This window comes from Alosa pseudoharengus, unplaced genomic scaffold (assembly GCF_046254945.1).
Source record: "Alosa pseudoharengus isolate Yale_2024_CS ecotype anadromous, Long Island Sound unplaced genomic scaffold, YU_APseudo_1.1 YU_APseudo_1.1_scf_6, whole genome shotgun sequence".
Lineage (NCBI taxonomy): Eukaryota > Metazoa > Chordata > Actinopteri > Clupeiformes > Clupeidae > Alosa > Alosa pseudoharengus.
The window spans coordinates 40,684,388-40,711,062 of record NW_027468848.1 but is presented as its reverse complement, the minus strand read 5'-3'; the positions used below and the strand labels follow the sequence as shown (position 1 = coordinate 40,711,062).

The 26,675-nt window shown below is 37.7% G+C and overlaps 1 protein-coding gene across 1 annotated transcript in view; it reads right to left on the bottom strand.

The window, feature by feature from the left end:
- The window catches only part of svopa (SV2 related protein a), a 104,613-nt gene extending 82,134 nt beyond the window's left edge, over window positions 1-22,479 (bottom strand). The window contains exon 1 of the mRNA XM_076269714.1: window positions 22,389-22,479. Coding sequence (XP_076125829.1) covers window positions 22,389-22,423 — 35 coding nt within the window. The 5' untranslated portion in view covers window positions 22,424-22,479. The remainder of the gene's footprint in view (window positions 1-22,388) is intronic.
- Window positions 22,480-26,675: the final 4,196 nt, after the last annotated feature.

The following is a 26,675-nucleotide window of genomic DNA, read 5'->3' as shown; positions in this document are numbered from 1 at the left end:
CTGTGATGAATGGAAATGAAATATATGACGATCGAAAACTCATGAAAACGCACAATCTGGACATTTTATCTGGACATTTTATCATAACTCGGTTGCCGCTTTGGGTCAAATCAGTGACGCTTGCACGTCAGTTAAAAACCAGGCAATTTTTGTGGGTCTATCACTAGGTGGCAGTCTCGCCAGGTCTCACTGATCACTTCCCGGAAAATTTACAGGCAACACTTCATATTTCATGAAAGACGTTTTATCTCCATTTCTAGAAAAAAACAGCGATTTTGATGAAAACTAGCCACTGTTTAGTTTGGGATTTCTCAGGAACAGAGGCGTGTAGAAATACACGGTTTGCACCCACTGAGACCTTAAAGTCTCACCTTTTAAATGAGCCATTGTATGTGTTCATAGCGATAACACAGAATATGCTGTGGCTGTACAAAAATCATCAACAATGGTCTAGTTTGCTGGCACTCTAGGGGGGTATTCCATCAACCTCGCTAAAGGCCAAACCTGGGGGATATTCCATCAACCTCGCTAATGAAGGCGGCGCTTAACAGAAATAGCCTGGCTTGAACTAGTGTAGACTTCCACTTGGGGCTGAAGCCGTTCCATTAACTCAAGTTAGCGGCATCCTGGTCTCGTTTATTCAAGCGAGGTTAAAGTCAGCTTCATCTCTGCTCGTGCACGAGGTAGAACAGTAGACCAAAACAGTAGATTGACGAAAAGAGGATATACGTCATAAAATTAAGACAATACTAGACGATTTCTGTTCGATCTGGCAAGCGCCATCTACAGGATTTTCATCGAAAGTCATCAAATTTAACATCGAGAGAAAAAAATAGATTGCCTACAGAAATGGGAGAATAATGAAAGCATACATTTAAAACAACAATCTTAATGGTTTTGAAATCAATTGCAAGTTTGATTGGCTTCACTCTTTAACACATAGGTCTACAGTCTATGCTTGAACAAAACGAGTGCATGAATAAATAGTATAAACTCAAAAACAACTTATGATACGCATATAGATATTCAAAACTATCTATAGCCTAGCTTACGTTCTTAGATTAAAAGAGTTCATTCACTCCAAATTATTGTCTAGGTGTAGGTGGTCATAAAATAAATTAGTATCAACATAATAGGCTATTGTCTCAAAGTGTTTTGAAATAAAATTATCTGAAATGCAATGGCTTTCAATTAAATTTATGCCTAATATTTAATCTGTGTAGCACACAGTTGATTTGACATTCATGAGCAATCGTCGACACATGAAGCAGTTTTAATTATTAGCTGCCTAGGCTACAGAATAATTATCCTTTGGCTTGCATGAGATATAATAGGCTATAGCCCACTGGCAAAGCTGTCACTGAACAGCCTACCAAATGTGCATGACCCTTTATCAGCAGTAGACATATGTCTTTCATCAAAGATTATAACTAAAAATGCCATTATCAAGGTGATAAACAATGTAGCCTTAATACTTCGTATGGGAAGCGAACCTGCGAACACGCAAGAATGTAAATCCTATCCTATGCCGTCTCGCTGCACGTTACACCACCACCGAACGTAAATGACGCAGAGTAGCACGATTCCTAGAACCACACGCATGTTAAGTTAAAACATTTTTAATCGTATAATCTTCATACATTCTTTGGAGCTAGTGAATGTGTAAATCCATGCTTGGTGCACTGTCGGAAAAAACATTTATATAGGCCTACTTCTATTTTTGAAGTAGTATGCTCACTATTTCGATAAGTCTCGCTAATTTTAGTGAGAATTCCATTCCATTAATGAGGTTAACGTGAATCCCAGTTTGGTAACCATGGGAATTTATGCCACAGAACTAACCTGCTCCGTAGCAGGTTAACTTTCAAGCTAAATTAAGCTGTGTTGCAAAAAAAAACAATCAGTCGGAAAACGAGTCCAAAAAGATGGTTCCGTCAACCTGTGCTCTCGTCACCTGTAGCCTATAACTTCAAAAATAGAAGTAGGCCTAAATGTTTTTTTCCGACAGTACACCAAGCATGGATTTACACATTCACTAGCTCCAAAGAATGTCTGAAGATTATACGATTAAAAATGTTTTAACTTCACATGCGTGTGATTCTAGGAATCATGCTACTCTGCATCACTTACGTTCGGTGGTGGTGTAACGTGCAGCAAGACGGCATAGGAATTACTTTCTTGCATGTTCGCAGGTTCGCTTCCCATACGAAGTATTAAGGCTACATTGTTTATCACCTTGATAATGGCATTTTTAGATATAATCTTTGATGAAAGACATATGTCTACTGCTGATAAAGGGTCATGCACATTTGGTAGGCTGTTCAGTGACAGCTTTGCGGGCTATATTATATGCAAGCCAAACGATAATTATTCTGTAGCCTAGGCAGCTAATAAATAATTAAAACTGCTTCATGAGTCGACGATTGTTCATGAATGTCAAATCAACTGTGTGCTACACAGATTAAATACTACGCATAAATTGAATTGAAAGCCATTGCATTTCAGATAATTTTATTTCAAACACTTTGGGACTTATGGGAGACAATAGGCTATTATGTTGATACTAATTTATTTTATGACCACCTACACCTAGACAATAATTTGGAGTGAACTCTTTTAATATAAGAACGTAGGCTATAGATAGTTTTGAATATATGCCAAAGTTGTTTTTGAGTTTATAGCCTACTATTTATTCATTCACTCGTTTTGTTCAAGCATAGACTGTTTAGTCTATGTGTTCAAGAGTGAAGCCAATCAAACTCGCAATTGATTTCAAACCATTAGCATTGTTATTTTAAATGTATGCTTTCATTATTCTCCAATTTCTGTAGGCAATCTATTTTTTTCTCTCGATGTTAAATTTGATGACTTTTGATGAAAATCCTGTAGATGGCGCTTGCCTATCGAACATAAATCATCTAGTATTGTCTTAATTTTACGACATATATCGTCTTTTCGTCAATCTACTGTTTTGGTCTACTTTTCTACCTCGTGCACGAGCAGAGATGAAGCTGAACTAAACCTCACTTGAATAAACGAGGCCAAGATGCCGCTTACTTGAGTTAATGGAACGGCTTCAGCCCCAAGTGAAAGTCTACGCTAGTTCAAGCCAGGCTATTTCTGTTAAGCGCCGCCTTTATTAGCGAGGTTGATGGAATATCCCCCTGGTAAGAACCAAACTAGATTTTGTTCAAATCTACACAGATTTACTGAAAAATGTAAGGTTAATTTATCAAATGTTATTTTGAAGTATTAAAAAACATTGCTGTTTTAGAATTTTCGAACAAAATGATTAGTAATTAGTACGTTTACGATACAGGCTACGGCAACATACAGGCTATGGCAAGTAGGCTACAAATGCACAGGAAAAGTCTTAGGTCCAAGATATTCCATTCAACTCTTCAACTTTCCAATCCTCCAATCCTTTCCATTCAAGCGTAGCCACCGCTCACTGTGATTGATTGACACACACACACAGATCAATGACGTGACATGCAGACTTCTGTGTCGGAGTCCATTACTTTGGTTTAAAATAATTGTAAATTATTCATAACAAGCATAATTTTATTCTATAAAACCTGTATAATTTGAACATATATTCTGTTTATTATAAAAAATATATATATTATTTTTTATCATCTTAAACTCTCAAAATGTCAGATGGTGCAACACTAACACTATGTGAAAATTATTAAATATAGAATTTAAAAGTTAAGGAAACAAAAAATAAATACTGGTATAAGGGTTAGGGCTGGGCACCGAAAGTTGATGCTTTTATGGCACCAACCTGAAATGCTCCGATCCTATTGGGTATCGAAAAATGTATTATATTTTGATGCCAAATTCCGATACCTAAAGAAATAAATCTTAGCGTCTGTTAGCTAATAAACACTTGTGGGGCAGCGCTTCGGACTTGTAACCGGTTCGAACCCTGACCAGTAGGAACGACTGAAGTGCCCTTGAGAAAGGCACCTAACCCCTCACTGTTTCCCGAGCGCCTGCCTGTAGCAGGCAGCTCACTGCGTTGGGATTAGTGTGTGCTTCACCTCACTGTGTGTTCACTGTGTGCTGAGTGTGTTTCACTAATTCACGGATTGGGATAAATGCAGAGACCAAATTTCCCTCATGGGATCAAAAGAGTACATTACAGATTACACAGGTCACACAGAAGAAGAGTTGAAATGAAGGATCTTTGAACATCACTTCTCCCTTTTGATTTTGAAAACTCTTCCTCACCTCCAATCATGACAACTACAACATCATCCACACCATGATAAATGGTTTCTGGGCGAAATGGTGTCCTTTTCTCTCCCAATAGCTGGCCACCGATTAGCTAATTACAGTGCATGAAAATGCACTGTACTGTTCTTCCTAGGCAACTTCTTCTACTTCTTCTTATTACAGTGCATGAAAATGCACTGTACTGTTCTTCCTAGGCAACTTCAACAACTTCTTCTTATTACAGTGCATGAAAATGCACTGTACTGTTCTTCCTAGGCTTCTTATTACAGTGCATGAAAATGCACTGTACTGTTCTTCCTAGGCAACTTCTTATTATTATTATTCCGCTTACCACTTTTTCCGTACGCAATTTCTCTTGAACAGTTTAACTTAGAAACTTCGTTCGAACTTTGTAACGTAGGTCTTCAAACAGATCGGGTTGGTATGACTTTTCAACTTTGAAACTTTTATACTTTTTAAACTATTAAAGAAAAACTTTTTAGAAATCCCCATAGACTTAACATTGCCGATTATAACATCATAATACGGCCATTAAGCAATTAGAATCCTATGGCAGGTGTTCAGGCCACCTGCAGCCTCAGGCTTTAAGCATACAATCTGGGTCAATTAAGACTACACATCCTATTCAACTGTTTCCTCTGCCCAAAACTGTTTCAAAATAAAAGTCCTCACTACAATAATCCACTGTTAAACAATGAAACCCATTAAACTACTGAACTTTTTACATTCAACTTTTAAACAGTCTACTTTTAAACTATCATTAAACTATCTATCTATTAAACTAGCTGTCTATCAACAACTTTTAAACTATCTACATTCAACTTTTAAACTATATACATTCACTAGCTGTCTATCAACAACTTTTAACTTGTCATCAACTATGTCAACACTTTTCATCAACTATGACTCGTACCCACTGTAGCTAGTTAGCATGGTTAGCAAAGTTAGCATGTTAGCATTGTTAGCATTTTTAACAAAACTGCTAAAAATGATTAGCTAGGTTAGCTAAGTCACATGGTTAGCATAGTTAGCATGCTAACATGTTAGCATGTTAGTTAGCATTTTAGCATAACTGCTAAAAATGATTAGCTAGGTTAGCTAAGTAACATGGTTAGCATAGTAAGCATGTTAGCATGCTAGTTAGCAGTTTTAGCATAACTGTTAAAAATGATTAGCTAAGTTAGCTAAGTAACATGGTTAACATAGTTAGCATGCTAACATTGTTAGCATAGTTAGCATGTTTAGCAAAACTGCTAGAAAATGTTAGTTAAGTTAGCTAAGTAACATGGTTAGCATGTTAGCATTGCTAGCACTGCTATAAAACATTAGCTAAGTAGCATGGTTAGCAGAATTAAAAATCTTAGCATAACTGCTAGCAAACATTAGAGCCGTTCCAACTTTCAGTTATCATCAAATATCTACCTATACACAGCCATTAAACTATTTGAATATCAACATTCATTAAACTGCTAGAAAACGTTAGCTAAGTAGCATGGTTAGCAGGTTAGCATTGCTAGCTCTGCTATAAAACCTTAGCTAAGTAGCATGGTTAGCATAGTTAAAATTCTTAGCATAACTGTTAGCAAATATTACAGCCATTCCAACTTTGAGTTATCGTCAATTATCTACCTATACACAGCCATTAAACTATTTGAATAGAGCAATTAGAATCCTATGGCAGGTGTTCAGGCCACCTGCAGCCTCAGGCTTTAAGCATAGAATCTGGGTCAATTAAGACTACACATCCTATTCAACTGTTTCCTCTGCCCAAAACTGTTTCAAAATAAGTCCTCACTACAATAATCCACTGTTAAACAATGTAATGGGTTGAACTTTTTACATTCAACTTTTAAACGGTCTACTTTTAAACTATCATTAAACTATCTATCTATTAAACTAGCTGTCTATCAACAAATTTTAAACTATCTACATTCAACTTTTAAATTATATAGATTCAACTTTTAAACAGTCTCCTTTTAAACTATTATCAAACTATCTATTATACTAGCTGTCTATCAACAACTGAATATCAACATTCATTCAACTTCCAGTCTGTCAACAACTTTTAAACTATTTACCTTCAACCTTTAAATGGTCTACTTTTAAACTATCATTAAACTATCTATTAAACTAGCTGTCTATGAACAACTTTTAAACTATCTACATTCAGCTTTTAAACAGTCTACTTTTAAACTATCAACTTTTATTAAGCTATGCAACCACCATGTCTATCCTAGCATCACCGTAGTAACCATCTCTGTATTATCTGTTTTAACTATACATGATATTTTACATCACAACTTTAGCATTTTCATGCACTGGTAATTCCTTGGAATTGCATTTCTAGTTATTATTCTTCCGCTTACCACTTTTTCCGTATGCAATTTCTCTTGAACAGTTTAACTTAGAAACTTCATTCAAACTTTTTAACGTAGGTCTTCACTTTGAAACTTTTATACTTTTTAAACTATTAAAGAAAAACTTTTTAAAATCCCCATAGACTTAACATTGCCGATTATGACATCATAATACGGGCGTTAAGCAATTAGAATCCTATGGCAGGTGTTCAGGCCACCTGCAGCCTCAGGCTTTAAGCATACAATCTGGGTCAATTAAGACTACACATCCTATTCAACTGTTTCCTCTGCCCAAAACTGTTTCAAAATAAGTCCTCACTACAATAATCCACTGTTAAACAATGTAATGGGTTGAACTTTTTACATTCAACTTTTAAACGGTCTACTTTTAAACTATTATTAAACTATCTATCTATTAAACTAGCTGTCTATCAACAAATTTTAAACTATCTACATTCAACTTTTACACTTTTAAACTATATAGATTCAACTTTTAAACAGTCTCCTTTTAAACTATTATTAAACTACCTATTATACTAGCTGTCTATCAACAACTTTTAACTTGTCATCAACTATGTCAACACTTGTCATCAACTATGACTCCTACCGACTGTAGCTAGTTAGCATGGTTAGCATAGTTAGCATGTTAGCTTTGCTAACATTGTTAGCATTTTTAGCAAAACTACTAAAATTGATAAGCTAGGTTAGCTAAGTCACGTGGTTAACATAGTTAGCATTGTTAGCATTCTAGTTAGCATAGTTAGCAAAACTACTAAAAATGATTAGCTAGGTTAGCTAAGTCACATGGTTAGCATAGTTAGCATGCTAACATTGTTATAATGCTAGTTAGCATAGTTAGCATAACTACTAAAAATGATTAGCTAGGTTAGCTAAGTCACATGGTTAGCATAGTTAGCATGTTAGCATGCTAGTTAGCATAACAACTAAAAATGATTAGCTAGGTTAGCTAAGTCACATGGTTAGCATAGTTAGCATGTTAGCATGCTAGTTAGCATAGTTAGCAAAACTGCTAAAAATGATACGCTAGATTAGCTAAGTCACATTGTTAGCATAGTTAACATGTTAACATTGTTAACATAACTACTAAAAATGATTAGCTAGGTTAGCTAAGTCACATGGTTAGCATAGTTAACATGTTAGCATTGTTAACATGCTAGTTAGCATAGTTAGCATAACTACTAAAAATTATAAGCTAGGTTAGCTAAGTCACATGGTTAACATAGTTAGCATGTTTAGCAAAACTGCTAGAAAATGTTAGTTAAGTTAGCTAAGTAACATGGTTAGCATGTTAACATTGTTAGCACTGCTATAAAATATTAGCTAAGTAACATGGTTAGCATAGTTAAAAATCTTAGCATAACTGCTAGCAAACATTGGAGCCATTCCAACCTTTTAGTTATCGTCAAATATCTACCTATACACAGTCATTAAACTATTTGAATATCAACATTCATTAAACTGCTAGAAAACGTTAGCTAAGTAAGCTAAGTAACATGGTTAGCATGTTAGCATTGCTAACACTACTATAAAACATTAGCTAAGTAGCATGGTTAGCATAGTTAAAAATCTTAGGATAACTGCTAGCAAACATTAGAGCCATTTCAACTTTCAGTTATCGTCAAATAGCTACCTATACACAGCCATTAAACTATTTGAATATCAACATTCATTAAACTTCCAGTCTGTCAACAACTTTTAAACTATTTACCTTCAACTTTTAAACGGTCTACTTTTAAACTATCATTAAACTATCTATTAAACTAGCTGTCTATCAACAACTTTTAAACTATCTACTGTCTATCAACAACTTTTAAACTATCTACATTCAGCTTTTAAACAGTCTACTTTTAAACTATCAACTTTTATTAAGCTATGCAACCACCATGTCTATCCTAGCATCACCGTAGTAACCATCTTTGTATTATCTGTTTCACAACTTTAGCATTTTCATGCACTGGTAATTCCTTGGAATTGCATTTCTAGTTAATCTAGCTATTCCCTCAAGTGACAAGCATTATACACAATGCTGGCTTGCATTAGAACAAATATCTCTTCTCCACATAGAGTTGACAGTGTAGTGTGGCTGAATCCACAGACATCGCGTTCTGTTTTGTGGCACCTGCATTGCTATGCTAAAGTTGTCTATGGTGCGGAGGAGTTTGTTTTGGTTAGCTCACATAGCAATCTCTCTTAGCACAAAAATCACTGCATGTCAGATGACAAATGTGTGTAGGGCAAAACGTCTGACTGTATTTCAGACCGATACATTATCAACAGTTTGGCAGGCATGATTATCCAAAATCTGTGTTATTTTGCCATAGGAAAAAAGCATAGACACATTGTATACAAAGGGGTGTGTAGTCTGGAGAGGTGTATTGTTTTTTTCCATATAATGTAATAAATGGCAAATAAATCAAAGTGTGGCTCCATTTCATTAAGGTGGATGCCAACAAAGCAAAATGCCACTTATGTGCAAAGCAGTTTGCATTTAAAAAAATGCACTAATCTGTTAGGCTACATTTACATTTCTTCACTTTAATACTGCAGATGTTAAGTAGGCCTATACAGCAATAATCTCTTAAGTATTGTTTATTTTTATGATTTCTACAGATGTGCATATGCAAAAAAGTTTGTATTTATGTTAAATTTCACCACAAAAGGAGAATGTATTTTTAGGGCCCGAGCACCGAAGGGCGCAAGGCCCTATTGTTTTTGTAAGGATTATTAGGGCCCGAGCACCGAAGGGCGCAGGGCCTTTTGTTTTTGTAAGGATTATTATTATTAGGGCCCGAGCACCGAAGGGCGCAAGGCCCTATTGTTTTTGTAAGGATTATTATTATTATTATTATATTAACTTTGTCTCAGAGCGTTTTCCTTTTTTGAGGTGGTTAACATGGTCGAAAACGCTTGAAATTTGGCACACATATCAGGTGTCACGCAAAGCAGTTAGGTACAAGAGCTTGGCCCTGGGCGTGGCCCAGGGACTCAGTAGCGCCCCCTTAGGTGATTGAGGCAGTGGTTGGCACATACTTTCAGCTAGACGCATCAAATTCAGTAGGTATGTGTATCTCCCCAAGATGAACAACTTTCGTATGTACAATGCATTAGCCACGCCCAACAGGAAGTGAGGTATTTGGGATTTTGTGCGGACTAAAATGTGATGAATTGTGATGCCAGAAGACGTTCTTCCCATCGGTGAAAACGCATGAAATTTGGCACACACGTCAAGAGGTACCATGAATACACAGGGGAAAAGCCTTGGCACTGGGCTTGGCCCAGGAACTCCATAGCGCCCCCTTATGTCACTGTGACTTGTGGTTGGAATATAGTTTTAGATACACACACCAACTTTGGTGGGTGTGTGTAACTCCCAAAAACAATCAACTTTTGTATTAACATGCCATTAGCCACGCCCACAGGAAGTGAGGTAATTGGGATTTTGTGCATTGTGGACATGATCAATTTTAATGTACTCCTCCTAGACGATTGCTCCGATTCATGTGAAAGTTGGTATACATGATGCCAATATGCTTATGATTCTAAATTGTGAAGCTTTTTTTGATATGTTGTAATTTGACGAAATGGCGAAACTATGAATTTTAATACCCTTCCACGTAGGGATGTAACGATTACCGGTATAATGATAAACCGTGATAAAAATGTTGACGATAACAATTACCGTTTTCTTTTGAAATATCATAATTATCACGGTTGATTACCACGGTGTTGAAATCGTGTGTTTAATCCTTCCCAGCTTCATCCGAGCCTGCTTTTGACATACAGTAGGCCTGGTACAATGAAGCAAAATTGGTACCCTACTGATTCTATTGTCTAATTGATGGTTTTAACTGCTATTTGGATTAGGCTACAACTGATTTTAAAAGGCGGAACATTTTCACCGCAAAACTTGCACTGTATCATTTAGCCACTCTGCGTCTTTTTATGTTCACGTCCACATTAAATCCATTCCACTCACGTTATCAGAAGAACACAGTAGCATAAAGTTTTATTTCGAACACTTCATTTGGTCTCACTCAGGGTAGGAATTTCACTACGGCCACGTCATTGCCCCTTGCGTTGGCCGTGATGTCCCTTTGAAAATCAGAGGTTTACAGGCAAGGGTGGCCTTGGTGCCCTTCTTTCAATATTCTGCTTTGCGTCCTACTAATAGCGATTTTTATTTAGCCTATGGCCTGTCAAAATATTCACAGCGCAAATTAATTTAGTCTTTTACGCAGTGGAGAAAGAAAGTGCGTCTAAATTCACCCATTCTTCTCAGTTGAACTACTCGCGAAGTAGCCTACTTATCACACAGACATCACAAGTATCCTATCACATGAAAGAGCTTTTTCTCAGCTTTTAAACGATGTTAGCAGCAAATTGCTGTGGTGAACGGTTCGCGAGAAAAGTAAATAATATAATTCAATTTAATCATAAATTCTACTGAAGGTTTTGCGTCCATCTCCCTACCCATTCCTCTCGGTGCAATACTTCACGAACCTTTCGTTTAACACACGACAAACCATATATCAGAATAAACAGCAGACCTTACCGAACACAAAGGTGTAAAGCAGTCCCCTGTACAGTTAGCCGTTCCAGAGTAATCCAGTTTTGAATTTGCAGTAAATTTCGACATGCATGGATGTCTCCAAATTTGGGCTTTAAGTTTTACAATGTGTTTAAATTGTTCCACATGATTTCATAACGGGCCAAATACAAAATAAATGTTACAAATATCGCCTAGATATCGGTAAATCAGAGGACAGCTGACTAAGAGTTTGTGAAAGTAGATCACAAAATGCTAAGCATGCATCTAGGCTATTTGAGTTTCTTAAAGCTGAACTGTGCTTAAATTGTTCAATACATGATTTCATAACAGGCCAAATATAAAATAAATGTTAAATATAGCCTAGATATCTGTAAATATTAGATGATCAGATAATTTGCAGTTCTATGTAATATGTCATGTTTCATGTTTTTGTAATGTTTCATACAGTGATGCAGGTCTACTGCAGTGAATAGGCTACAACTTTGATCATTTTTATAGCCTACTACTGTATAGTTAACTTTGGCCTTGGTGCCCTAACATGTGGCCTTTGTGCCCTCCACCAAATATGCCCAACTGAAGGCCAAGTGGCCTTGCCTCCAGAATGGTGAAATTCCAAGCCTGGTCTCACTCATTGGATCCAAATAACATAGCAACCTCCAAGTAATGTTAGGGTAAGTGAAGCTATAAGCACATAGCCAATTAAACATGAACGGGACACTTTTTGAAACTATTTCAGCTTGTGTAGGCCTATCAGTGCTTTCTGAACATATTGAACACACTTTTTAAAATACCGTGATAATACCGAAAACCGTGATAATTTTGGTCACTATAACCGTGAGGTTAAATTTTCATACCGTTACATCCCTACTTCCACGTTAACAATAAATGTGTCTTAATTCACCATGCATGGCTTGAAATGTTTTAAATTTCACAGGTCTTTGAATACCATGGTAGTGATGATATTCACATGCCCATAATGTATATTTGGCATAGCGCCACCACCTGGCAACAGAAAGAATGGCAATTACATTGATGTTACATGATCAATTTTAACATACTCCTCCTAGACGGTTTGCCAGATTCATGTGAAATTTGGCTAACATTATGCCAAGATGTTGCTGATGTTAAATTGCGAAGGGATTTTTGATATGTTGTAATATGTCATGATTTTAATATCTCACCATATAAACTGGAAATGTGTCACATAATCACAGTGCATTGAATGAATGGTCTGAAACTTCTCAGGTTAATAGATATTATGATTATGATGATATCCAGACACCCAATGGGCCTGCCTGACATAGCGCCACCCCCTGGCCAAGTAGGAAATGTGCCAGAAATGGACAATGCCTTAAGTGATTGATCTGAAACTTTATAAAATATTGGATATCATTATTGTGATGATATTCACACATATAATTCACATGCCTAGCATAGCGCCACCATCTGGCCAAACAGGAAATATGCCAGAAATGTTCTATGCTTTAAATGAATGGTCTGAAACTTCTCAGGTTAATAGATATTATAATTATGATGATATCCAGAGACCCTATGGGCCTGCCTGGCATAGCTCCACCACCTGGCCAAGCACGAAAATGTGCCAGAAATTGGTAATGCCTATATTGGTTGATCTGAAACTTTACAAAATATTGGATATCATTATTGTGATGATATTCACATGTGTAATTCACATGCCTAATATAGCGCCACCATCTGGCCAAAAAGTGTATCAAAAATGTTCTTTGCTTAAAATGAATAATCTGAAATTTCTCAGGTTAATATATATTATGATTATGATGACACACAATGGGCCTGACTTGCATATTGCCCCACCTGGCCAAGCAAGTAAATGTGCCAGAAAATAACATGCAAAAACAAATAACACACATATCAAATATGTACATTTTACAAATGCACCACGTCGGTGCTTTGATGGATTCTGAAATGTCATGGGTTGCGGCCCGCAGGTGCTCGGGCCCGCCATTGCCGCTTGCGGCTATATTTATTATTAGGGCCCGAGCACCGAAGGGCGCAAGGCCCTATTGTTTTTGTAAGGATTATTAGGGGTCCGAGCAGCGTAGCTGCAGGAACCCTATTGTTTCTGTACCGTTCATTTTTTGGCCAAAATTCTGTAAAAGTCATACTGCAGCCTAAACCGTAACTCCAAAACTCTTGAAATTTTCAGGTATGGTTACCAGTACCCCCCTCTACCCATAACCCAAAATTTGGGGTACTGCACCCAAAGGTGGCGCTATTGAAAAAAAAAGTTAATTATGCTTATTTCTCCTTACCAGTTTTACCTAGACTCAAAATTCGTTCAGAATATTAATCTCTAAACTCAGATGCATCTTTTTGGCCCTGGTCTTATGGTCTACAAATGTTTACTTTTTCCACAATTTCATGGAAAAGCCAAACATTATAAAAAGTTTCACACTCTTCAAAAAGAATCGAATCTTCACCAAAATTCTCACAGACAATGTTTAGACCAAGCCTCACAAAAGTTATCGCTCAGAATTTTGATACTTTGTTCCATTTCAGAGATATAGGCCAATAAAGTTAGACCACTTAGGCCTTTTTTCCTAGATCACCTATATTCCTATAAACCGTAAGTCCTAGAAACTTGACATTTTCAAGTATTGTTACCAGTACCCCCCACTACCCATAACCCAAATTTGGGGTACTGCACCCAAAGGTGGCGCTCTTGTCAAAAACGCTTATTTCTCCTTACCAGATTCACCTAGACTCAAAATTCTTTCATCATATTAATCTCTACATTCAGATGCATCTTTTTCACCCTGGTCTTATGCTCTAAAAATGTTTACTTTTGCCACAATTTCAGAGAAAAGCCAAACATCATAAAAAGTTTCACAGGCTTCAAAAATTATCAAATCTTCACCAAAATTCTCACAGACAATGTTTAGACAAAGCCTCACAAAAGTTATCAAAAGAATTTGGATACGTTGTTCCATTTCAGAGATATAGGCCAATAAAGTTCGACCACTCAGCCCATTTCTCCTATATCACCTATATTCCTATATGAGTATTTTTTTTTTTTTGGATAACAAACATACAACCATCATTGGGTGGATACCATTAACAGTGCACATTTTCAGATATGTACTCTTTTTTATAAAGCCCCTAATTCTATTGTCAAATGTATGCTAGGAATTTTCTTGATGTTGTGTGTTTGCCAACACACATTTTCACCATTTGAATGTGACTGCTCAATGTGTATGATTGTCAGTGGCTGAGTGGGATAATGCCTAGTGCTGGTGTTTGTTAGGTTGAGAGTTCGAATCCTGCTAGAGCTTTAGGCTCAAGATGCACATGCTATTGGTTATTGAAGATTCACACTATTGAACAGCACCTGAATGACATCAGACAATTAACATTCACACTCATTAGTTGCCAAGAATCAGAATGCCGACACACTCTATGACATATAGGGGAACTTCTTTGTTTACTATTTTTCCTTCATCATTAAGTCTATCATATTTATATTTCATCCATTACTGTTCTTCTCTATAAATGTCTAATTGCCCCAGAATATCCAAAAGTTTTCAGGTGTACTCTTTCAGGAAAGCCCTTCATTTTATTGTCAAATGTATACTTGGAGTTTTTCTTGTGTGTTTACCAACACACATTTTCACCATGTGAATGTGACTACCCAATCTGTAGGATTGTCAGTGGCTCAGTGGGATAATGCCTAGTGCTGGTGTTTGTTAGGTTGAGGGTTCGAATCCCCGGTAGTGCTTTAGGCTCTAGCTCGAATACTATTGGTTATTGAAGATTCACACCATTGAACAGCACCTGAATGACATCAGGCAATCAACATTCACACTCATCAGTTGCCAAGAATCAGAATGCCGAGACACTCTTTGACATTCAGGGGAACTTCTTTGTTTACTATTTTTCCTTCATCATTAAGTCTATCATATTTATATTTAATCTATTAGTGTTCATCTCTACAAATGTCTAATCGCCCCTCCATGCTTGGAGTTTTTCTTGTGTGTTTACCAATACACATTTTCACCATGTGAATGTGACTGGGCAACATATAGGATTGACAGTGGCTCAGTGGGATAATGCCTTGTACTGGTGATCCTTAGGTTGAGAGTTCAAATCCCACTTGAAGCATTAGTGAGTTGTGGATGTTAGCATACTACAATAGAATGCTGTTGGGTTGTGGAGGATAACACACTATAACATTACAGCTACTTGTCAATATGGACTTGTAGTGCAAGGCAAGTATTACTGTATAATTATAAGCTGTAGCCTATAATTATTTGTTATTCTTATAATATTTGTCATTTCTTATACATATTTAGTCGGCTCTTCCACTTGACAGAACAACTCTATATCGGTTAAGGATGTCACGCATGAAACAATGCTGCAGAAACATGAAAATACGACTTTGAGTTTAGTAGGCTATAATTTTCAGTTCCTGTTTATCTATTGCACAATGGGTAATAATTTAAAGGAATCATGTTGCAGTCTTGTAAATAGTGACCCTGCAAGATCCCTAGTCATTGCAAAATCATAGTCTGTGACTTAAAACTCTACTACTTGTCTTTAGATGTGAGAGGGTCTGAGACTGTAGTCTTTCAAAAATCTTTTCCAAATCTTTGCAAATCTTTCCAAAGTTTACCCGCTGGGAAACCCTGTAGCTCCGGAGCAGGGGCTCAGACCAGGATAAATTGTTTGCTCGCCCTCAGTTCGCTCTTTTGTTCATCTCAACCCAGCACTCCAGTGTGTCCTGCTCTGTGTGCGTCTTTGAGTTAACGTAAGTCATCACTTTAATCACCCTCACTATGACTTTTGTGATGTTTATCAGTTTGTAGAGTAGCTCTGCAATCATGTGTAAAGTTAAGGTCTTTGTTTGTTGGTTTGGTGTGTTTGAGTCCCATGTGAGAGATGATTAGGTGATGTTGGTTGACTTGGGATGTCAAGTATTGTTTAGTTGTACCTTATATAGCCATATGATTTCAGTTTATTGTTCAAATGTCAATTGGTTTGTTTGTGAGTTGGGATCTGTACTGATTTACCCCATTTCACTGATTACTCCATTTTCTGTTTGTTTCCTCTTTGATGCAGCACACATACAAGTAAAGAACAAAAGAACAGATAAATTGAAACTCAAATAAAGTTAACTTGTGTTGCACCGAAACCTGCCATCTCCGTGTCATCACTCCATACCATTGAGCCTTCTGAGTCACACCATTGAACAGCACCTGAATGACATCAGGCAATTAACATTCACACTCATTACACACTGCTGGTGTTTGTTAGGTTGAGAGTTTGAATCCTGCTAGAGCTTGAAGCTCAAGATGCACATGCTATTGGTTATTGAAGATTGACACCATTGAACAGCACCTGAATGACATCAGGCAATTAACATTCACACTCATTAGTTGCCAAGAATCAGAATGCCGACACACTCTATGACATATAGGGGAACTTCTTTGTTTACTATTTTTCCTTCATCATTAAGTCTATCATATTTATATTTCATCCATTACTGTTCTTCTCTATAAATGTCTAATTGCCCCAGAATATCCAAAAGTTTTCAGGTGTACTCTTTCAGGAAAGCCCTTCATTTTATTGTCGAATGTATACTTGGAGTTTTTCTTGTGTGTTTACCAACACACATTTTCACCATGTGAATGTGACTGCCTAATATGTCGGATTGTTAGTGGCTCAGAGGGATAATGCCTAGTGCTGGTGTTTGTTAGGTTGAGAGTTCGAATCCTGCTAGAGCTTTAGGCTCAAGATGCACATGCTATTGGTTATTGAAGAGTCACACCATTGAACAGCACCTGAATGACATCAGGCAATCAACATTCACACTCATTAGTTGCCAAGAATCAGAATGCCGACACACTCGAAGACATATAGGGGAACTTCTTTGTTTACTATTTTTCCTTCATCATTAAGTCTATCATATTTATATTTCATCCATTACTGTTCTTCTCTACAAATGTGTAATTGTCCCAGAATTTCCAAACGTTTTCAGGTGTTCTCTTTCAGGAAAGCCCTTCATTTTATTGTCAAATGTATACTTGGAGTTTTTCTTGTGTGTTTACCAATACACATTTTCACCATGTGAATGTGACTGGCAAAGATGTAGGATTGACAGTGGCTTAGTGGGATAATGCCTTGTACTGGTCATCCTTATGTTGAGTGTTCAAATCCCACCTGAAGCATTAGTGTTAAAATACTGTTGGGTTGTGGAGGTTAGCATACTAGAATGGAATGCTGTTGGGTTGTGGAGGTTAGCACACTATAACATTACAGCATTACAGCTACTTGTCAATATGGACTTGTAGTGCAAGGCAAGTATAACTGTATAATTATACGCTGTTTATCTTATTGACTCCGACACAGAACCCACCACCACAAATACAATTCAATTCTGTGGGAAACACTGCCTTCCATTATCAAACCCTTCATCTTATCCACAACAAATAAATAGTCCTGTAGAATCAAGTATTGTTAGAATACTGTTGGGTTGTGGAGGTTAGCACACTATAATGTTACAGCACAGGGTAATCCTAATTTTATGCATCAAATTTATTCCAATCCAACTCAAAAGTTTTGAACGACACAAAGTGAAGGTTTTATCCAGATCAAAACCAAGAATAGATTATGTGATCTAATCCAATTTCAGGATCCTTGTTTCCCTTTGAACAACCCATTTTCAAGATTTGATCCAAACCGATAGCTGAAATCCGGTAACTGAAATCCGATAACCGAAATCCGATCACGTTTCTTTTGAACAATTGTGCCCAAACAATCAAAGCATATGTAAAACTAAAAAGCTATGCCATCATGTTCGTTTTGCTCGGACCCCGTAAATCACCGCTTGCGGTTATATTTATTATTATTATTATTATTGAGTATTATTGTTATTCTACTTTTTTGCTTTCCTGTTTTTGAGGTGGTTAACATGGTCGAAAACTCTTGAAATTTGGCACACACGTCAGGTGTCACGCATCGCAGTTAGGTACAAGAGCTTGACCCTGGGCGTGGCCCAGGGACTCGCTAGCGCCCCCTTAGGTGACTGATCCCGTGGTTGGCAAATATTTTGAGGTGGTTAACATAATCGAAAAGTCTTGAAATTTGGCACACACATCAGGTGTCACACAAAGCAGCTAGGTAAAAAAGCTTGGCCCCGGGTATGGCCCAGAGACTCCATAGCGCCCCCTTATGTCACTGTGACTTGTGGTTGGCATATAGTTTTAGATACACACACCAAATTTGGGGGGTGTATGTAACTCCCAAAAACAAACAACTTTTGCATTAACATGCCATTAGCCACGCCCACAGGAAGTGAGGTAATTGAGAATTTGTGCGTTGTGGACATGATCAATTTTAACATACTCCTCCTAGACGGTTGATCCGATTCATGTCAAAGTTGGTATACATGACGCCGAGATGTTCCTGATTCTAAATTGTGAAGCCTTTTTTTGATATGTTGTAATTTGACAAAATGGCGAAATTGTTAATTTTAATACCGTTCCACATAAACAATAAATGTGTCTTAATTCACCATGCATGGCTTGAAATGTTTTAAATTTCACAGGTCTTTGAATACCATGGGAGTGATGATATTCACATGCCCATAATGCATATTTGGCATAGCGCCACCACCTGTCAACAGAAAGAATGGCAATTACACTGATGTCACATGATCAATTTTAACATACTCCTCCTAGGCGGTTTGTCAGATTCATGTGAAATTTGGCAAATATGATGCCAAGATGTTGCTGATGTTAAATTGTGAAGGGATTTTTGATATGTTGAAATATGTCATAATTTTAATATGCAAGTCTTGAAATTTGACACAAACATCAGGTGTCACACAAAGCAGCTAGGTAAAAAAGCTTGGCCCCGGGTATGGCCCAGAGACTCGCTAGCGCCCCCTTATGTCACTGTGACTTGTGGTTGGCATATAGTTTTAGATACACACACCAAATTTGGTGGGTGTATGTAACTCCCAAAAACAAACAACTTTTGTATTAACATGCCATTAGCCACGCCCACAGGAAGTGAGGTAATTGAGATTTTGTGCAATGTGGACATGATCAATTTTAACGTACTCCTCCTAGACGGTTGATCCGATTCATGTCAAAGTTGGTATACATGACGCCGAGATGTTCCTGATTATAAATTGTGAAGCCTTTTTTTGATATGTTGTAATTTGACGAAATGGCGAAATTATTAATTTTAATACCCTTCCACATAAGCAATAAATGTGTCATAATTCACCATGCATGGCTTGAAATGTTTTAAATTTCACAGGTCATTGAAGACCATGTTAATGATAATATTTACATGCCCATAATTCATGTTTGGCATAGCGCCACCAACTGGCAACAGAAAGAATGACAATTACACTGATGTCACATGATCAATTTTAACATACTGCTCCTAGACGGTTTGTCAGATTCATGTGAAATTTGGCAAACATTATGCCAAGATGTCGCTGATGTTAAATTGTGAAGGGATTTTTGATATGTTATATATTTGATATGATTTTAATATCTCACCACATGAAGAGGAAATGTGTCATAAATCACAGTTCATTGAATGAATGGTCTGAAACTTCTCAGGTTAATAGATATCATGATTATGATGATATTCAGACACCCAATGGGCCTGCCTGGCATAGCGCCACCACCTGGCCAAGCAGGAAATGTGTCAGAAATGCTCTATGCTTTGAATAAATGGTCTGAAACTTCTCAGGTTAATAGATATTATGATTATGATGATATCCAGACACCCAATGGGCCTGCCTGGCATAGCGCCACCACCTGGTCAAGCAGGAAATGTGCCAGAAATGGACAATGCCTTAAGTGATTGATCTGAAAGTTTACACAAATTTTGGATATCATTATTGTGATGATATTCACATGTCTTATTTCCATGTCTAACATAGCGCCACCATCTGGCCAACCAAAAAGTGTATCAGAAATGTTCTTTGCTTAAAATGAATGGTCTGAAATTTCTCAGGTTAATATATATTATGATTATGATGACACCCAATGGGCCTGCCTTGCATTGCGCCCCCACCTGGCCAAGCAAGTACATGTGGCAGAAAATAAAATACAAAAACAAATAGCACATGCATCAAATATGTACATTTCACAAATGAACCACGTCGGTGCTTTGTTGGATTCCGACATGTCACGGCTTGCGGCCCGCAGGTGCTCGGGCCCGCCATTGCCGCTTGCGGCTATATTTGTTGTTGAAATTGATTTACAAATATATGGTATCGGAAAAAGTATTTTTTAGGAACCGACATCGAAATCAAGGTATCGAAATTAGAACCTTATCGAAAAATTTCCGATACCCAGCCCTAATATTATGTTGTTGAAGACCTTTCAAATAAACAAAGTTTACTAGTTTAATAGCTCTTAAATTGTTTGGAAAATTGAAAAAAAACTTTTGTCTGGAATCTGAAATGATCAAACGCATTTATAAAACGCATTCATAAAACGTTTATTTTTAATTGAATAGGGAAAAGAATAAACAGGATACTGCCTCATCAAGAGGACCACAAGTGACCTTTACTGATGAGTGAAAAGTTTGTAAATCTCTCTCTCAAATATTGATAAATCTACTTTCTCTTCATAGTTGAACTTGTACAGTTTACATATCAGGTGGTACAACCAATGTAAAACTAAGAAACAGTTAATTTAATATACAACTCTTTATTGTATTGAAGAATTGAATGAACTTGCTAGCAAAGTCAAAAGGTTATATAGGTGTCCAAGACGATGCATGTATAATTTGAAATTAGTAGTAAAAGTCAGATGGAGCAAACACATTGTCAGGTGGTGCAACCAGGTAAAATACTAATTTAAACCAAGAAATAGTAAATCAAAGTGAACAAAGTGTTGAAAAATGTGCTGTACCTAATTATTTTTTAATTTGTTAAGTATTTATTTATTTATTTACATTTTAAATGTAAAATTGGATGTTGGAAAACCAAAATACCTACCCTATACAATAAAGTATTCATACGTTTTCATAAGTTACTTTTAATACCAAGGTCAACTACAAAATAATATTGTGTTGAGCACTATAGACACTCTTACCAAAAAAAAAGAAGTGTGGGTTTTTGTTAAGAAACTTTTAGTTGCGCCACCATTTTTTGGGTGTTGAAATTGCAAATACAGTCTAAAAATGTATTAAAACCCCTGCAAATGTAACACGGCCATTAAGACTTGTTTAACCACAGTCTTTCAACTTCAAACAAATGCATTCTGCCCATTTTTAAAGATTATTTTGAAAACACATTTTTAAAAACTTTGTCAATGACCCACACACAGACACACACACACACAACACCCACACACCCGCCCCGCTCCCCAGACCTCCACCCCTCCATAATTTTCTCTTCCACAACGTCCAGGGTGTAGTCTACATGATTTGTTTTGTGTTTTTATTTACATTTCAGAAAGACCCAACTTTTTGTAGGCCACATATTATCCATATGCACTTGTTTCCTATGCCTGTACCATCCACTTTGTGTGGCCATATCCTTCAAAAGAGATGATTTAGAGTGTGTTACTAACACTAATGTTGGATCAGTGGAGGGTGAAAGGTTAATATGAAAACCTAAATGAGCCTTCATTGCACCTTGTTCTTCAAGAAAAATAAATATATATATATATATATGAGGCATAATAATGTTGAGGCCTTAGTTGAGAAATTAAAACGCATGGCTACTTGTATTTTAGGGGTCAATATGGCAGTCATACTTGCCTATTAAAGGCAATGGCTTTTCATGTTTCAATTATCTGACATGAAAACTAGCAATAGGCAAAACCATTGCTTGATACCATGGGTACTATTTTCATTAGCTTCAAACAACTACGCCTGGTCATCTTCTACGTCTATTTGTCATGTTAGTTTGGAGACTATAGGAAACCCACTCTGGGAGTGATGTTTGGTGACGGTCAAGGTGTAGGCTAGTGGGATACGGTAGGTAAACACATTGAATCATGAACGTCAGAACAGGCTAGCAGAGCTACATAAACCCCCAAAACGTCTAAGCCATGGCCATAACCCACAATAGAATATGGCTATACGTGTTTTCTCATCTGTATCGAAATTATCCTTACATCATAGATGACAACAATCATAACATTCGCCGACGTAAATGCGCATTTATGCAAGTGTGAATGAGTCTATAGGCTGTAATTTGCACTTACGGAAGCTGTCGTAACTGGAACAAATCTTCCTCCATTATGGTGACTTTTTCAGCAGATAACCTTTCTTTTAAATTCAACTACGTTAGTCTACATTTTGGTGCGTGCGAGCGAGGGAGCGAGATTTCAGCACCATGAGCTTGCGGAAAGGTAACACGCCAAAACAGGACCGCCTACGGAGGGGCGGTGCGACCACAGCTTGATGTCGTAGTGGTGTAGATAAGTATAGGCTATTCCAGTGTTTCCCAACCTTTTTTCCTTGAAGGCCCCCTTGCGTGTGTCTAAGACAAGCCATACCCGAACTCCTACCCGCATACACACACAAAAATAATAAATTGTGATTAATTACAATAATAAATAGCTACATGAATTTAAATGTGGAACAAAAAATTGATTTAATTTGGATTATACAGAATTTTGATTATCCAATTGGGTGTGTTATTGGGATTTTATACATTTAATGCTCACAAATATAAATTTGGTAACCTTACAACCTCAGCCCAGGCAACATTGTGCGGACACCCTGCAATCTCTGGCAACCTCTAATGGGGTCCGCGGACCAGGTTGGGAATCACTGGGCTATGCTTTCTGTCACAAACACCACTTGTTACGCTACACCACACCATGGTCAATTATATGGAAGTGTGCATGCATTATATAAAAAACATCCTCTTCAAAACTATGATCGGTTTAAAAATTCTTAAAATATTGAATTAAGCATCAGAGGTCTCCATCACTTCTGTAAGTTCTGTAATTATTGCCCTTACAAAGTGTAACTGTGGTTATGGGACAAATAAACAATCCCAGGTTGCTCCGACATGCAGTATAGCAGTCTATCTACCAAGGTAAGGGTTGGGTACTCACTCCTCAGCCGCCTCACTGTCAGAGGGGCCTTATTCACCTTCCATCAGGGGCCTCTGGCTACTCTCCACCCATGACATCAATAAGCTGATATCAGCATTGTTCCTCTGCATGTCTTTGGTTGAAATACCATCCTGAGACATGGAGTATGACATAGGCTGATCTGGTGTGGTCACCTGCCAGTGGACTGACAGGAACCTGAAGAGGGGTGTCCACTATAGACACATCAGTTTGTGTTGCTGCATGAATGTTCATGGGTCAGGCCTGACTGGTAATATCACAGTCATCATCTGAAGATGGGCGGCGAGACATAGCATCCACGTTTGCATGTCCTGAACTATCCTTGTGAGCTATCACTCACCCAGTCATAAGGGTCAAGCTCCAGGGCCCACCTGCTGCGTCTGCCTATTCGGGCATTAGCCAGGGAGAGGTGTCCAAGAAGGGGCTTATGGTCAATGACAATAGTAAGAGCCTGAAGTCCTAGGTAATGTCTGAAGTGATGTACGGCCCACACAATGGCCCGCATCTTCCTATCAAAAGTAGACCACTTCTGTGGGTCAGGGCATAGCCCTTCATGTGAAATCACATGGCTTAAAAGTATCAGAAGTTATTATAAATGTATTAATACCTACACATTCGCAGCAACACATAGGATCTTTAAAGAGTAGAGTGTTTTCACTCCCTGATTTGACATCATATATACAGATTTAATGGTCATGTAACAAAAAATAAGATGTTTTAACCATCTAAGCATGATGCATAGCTAAATGTGGGATGTATTACTATACTCTGAAGAGGCAAAATCAATGTGGGGAGGAAAGAGAAAAGCTGAAGTACAGACTAGCTGATGGTGACAGCTTCTCTGTATGCTTCATTCTACTATGAAAACAAGAATAAAGAGAACAAACAGTAGCTATCAGATCTACAAGAATGACAAGACAGTATAACAATCCTCAACAAAATACTTAAATATGGTTAACAAAACTTTAACAATTCATATTTACATTCATATATTGAGGTCTTAGAACCAGAGGGGCGTAAGTGACATTTCACCAACTTTACAGGAAGGCCAAAACAACACCACACGGTTCAGTGTGTTCAGTGTTAAGTCCTTTGGTTTTTCACTAATAACTCTAAAATCACTTTTAAAATTATTTTGTCCTTTTGACAGTAGAAAGTGGGGTTGTTACGATAACAGATTTTTTCACAATACAGATCAGATCTAGCCTGGGTGTTCCCATGCTGCCTTGCGCGCGATTTGATTCACGCTGCTAAGGCAGCCTGGAGACCATGGAGCAAATTTTCGCCTGAGATAGGGGACCAATCACAGAACAAGGGGCAAAGCAAGACGATGATGAGCTATGCACAGACGCATTTGATAGACATCCGTGGCACCCAATAAACGGATCTGGGCATTTTTTTCAAATACGAGAAAATGAACGTTTGGTTTCCAGACCACGTCTCATTGAGAAGTGTTGGCGCTAGCCAGGCTAGATCAGATCACAAAACAGATCACAATAATATTTTTTTTAAAAGTATCACGATAACTGCTTTTATCACAATAATTACAAGTAATTCAATAATGAAGACTGCAGAGAGAACTCTCAAAACTATTATTAGCATTTTTTGTTCTCTTTCATCATCTAATGTCTATGGGGTGAATTCTCCCATGTGCGTAAGGGTAATGCTGGAATTCTGACTCTCCGCGACCACATCCCAGCGAGATAGGGGTCCAGCATGGGTCAGCTCACCGGAGCTCCTCCTCAGGGGATGGCTCTCCCTCTTCGGATGTGAGCCATGGACAACGGTCTTTCATGTCGGCGCTGCATGCCACCATTACGCACCAACTTCAGCCGGCGATGTGCGACCCACCAGAGCTGCCTGTGTTACAGGCCACCATCCCGGCATATGGTCTTCCCATCTCACCGCTGTCAAGACACCTTCCCATGGTGGGGTACTGTACATTTTAATGGGACTATCTCGGGGAAACCGACGATTTCACCTGTTAGGTTTGCTTTCATAAATGCTCGGTCACTGGCAAATAAGACTTTCATTCTTAATGATATTATTTTATCTAGCAAACTGGACTTTCTGTTCATAACTGAAACTTGGCTTACTGCTTGTGATGTCTCCCCTCTCGGCGATCTGTGCCCTCCCTAATATGGGTTTTTACATACACCTAGAACTTCAGGCCCTGGTGGTGGTGTTATGTCCGTTCAGGACGAATAAATCAATGGTGGTGTTATGTCCGTTCAGGAGAATAAATCAATAAATAAAAAAGGGGGGACTAGCAAAACAATCAAATATTATTTAATAAACCTAGAAGAGACTGAGTTAGACAAGACCCAGAGGATTCAAACATAATCAAAAAGTGGTCAGACACATCAACAGTAGCAGTAACAGAGACAGGGAAACCAGATGACAAAACAAGATCTAAGGTGTGACCTTTTTGATGAGTTGGGCCAGTTACAGACTGTGTTAGGTTAAATTATTCAATAAGGCTTAAAAACTCATTGACCAGCGATTTGTTAACAGATGTGAATATTAATGTCTCCCAAAATCAACAGTTTATCAGATCTAGAAGCCATGGAGGACAGAAGGTCAGAGAAATCTTGAATAAAACCACTGGAGACTTTAGGAGGCCTATAGATCAGTGAACATAAAATAGGAATAACTGTATTAACCATTATAAGTAGCCTTTATAGGGCTGTATAAAGTTGTCCAAATGAATGTGTTCTAATTAGGCGTTGTTATTGTAAAGATATTGCATGTGGATGTTGTACTATATAGGTTACTTTTTAGGTGACCAATGCACGAACAAAACCGGAAAACGGACAAATATTATCAGGGCTTTGAGGGCTAGATGTACTAACGCTTTTGCGCCCATTTCAGGCGTATTTGTTTCGCAATGTCCATGTAAAATCATTGCGAGGTATGTACAAACAGGCCGCAATGATGTAAAAGCGCAAACTGCCTGTCGCGGGAGCTGAAAGTGGCAGACTGCGATTGTCATGTCATGCATATGCATTCATGGGAGGATCCAGGGGAAAGTGGGAGTTTAGTGTAAAAAGATGGGAGGGGAAGAGTAAAGAGCGCCTAGTTATGTATTCCGCGGTATGTACAAAGACTGCTCCTGAACGCGCACGTCTATTCTGCGCCTAAATACTTCCGCCTTGTAAAAGCAGGTGTTAATCCAAATTGCAGTTCAATGCGTCAATAAGAGAACCTTTCAAAGACAACAGAATCGCTATTTAGAGCGACAGTTTTTGTGGTGAAAGTATTTGTACTACCAAAAGCAACCTTAACTTATGTTGGCCTTTCGAATGTCTTACTTTCACTTTCACGTCATTCACTTAAACTTTCCTACTTGCTAGATTTGACCAATCTTCTATAGCCTACGTGCACAAGTAGTTTGAGTAGAACTACTGA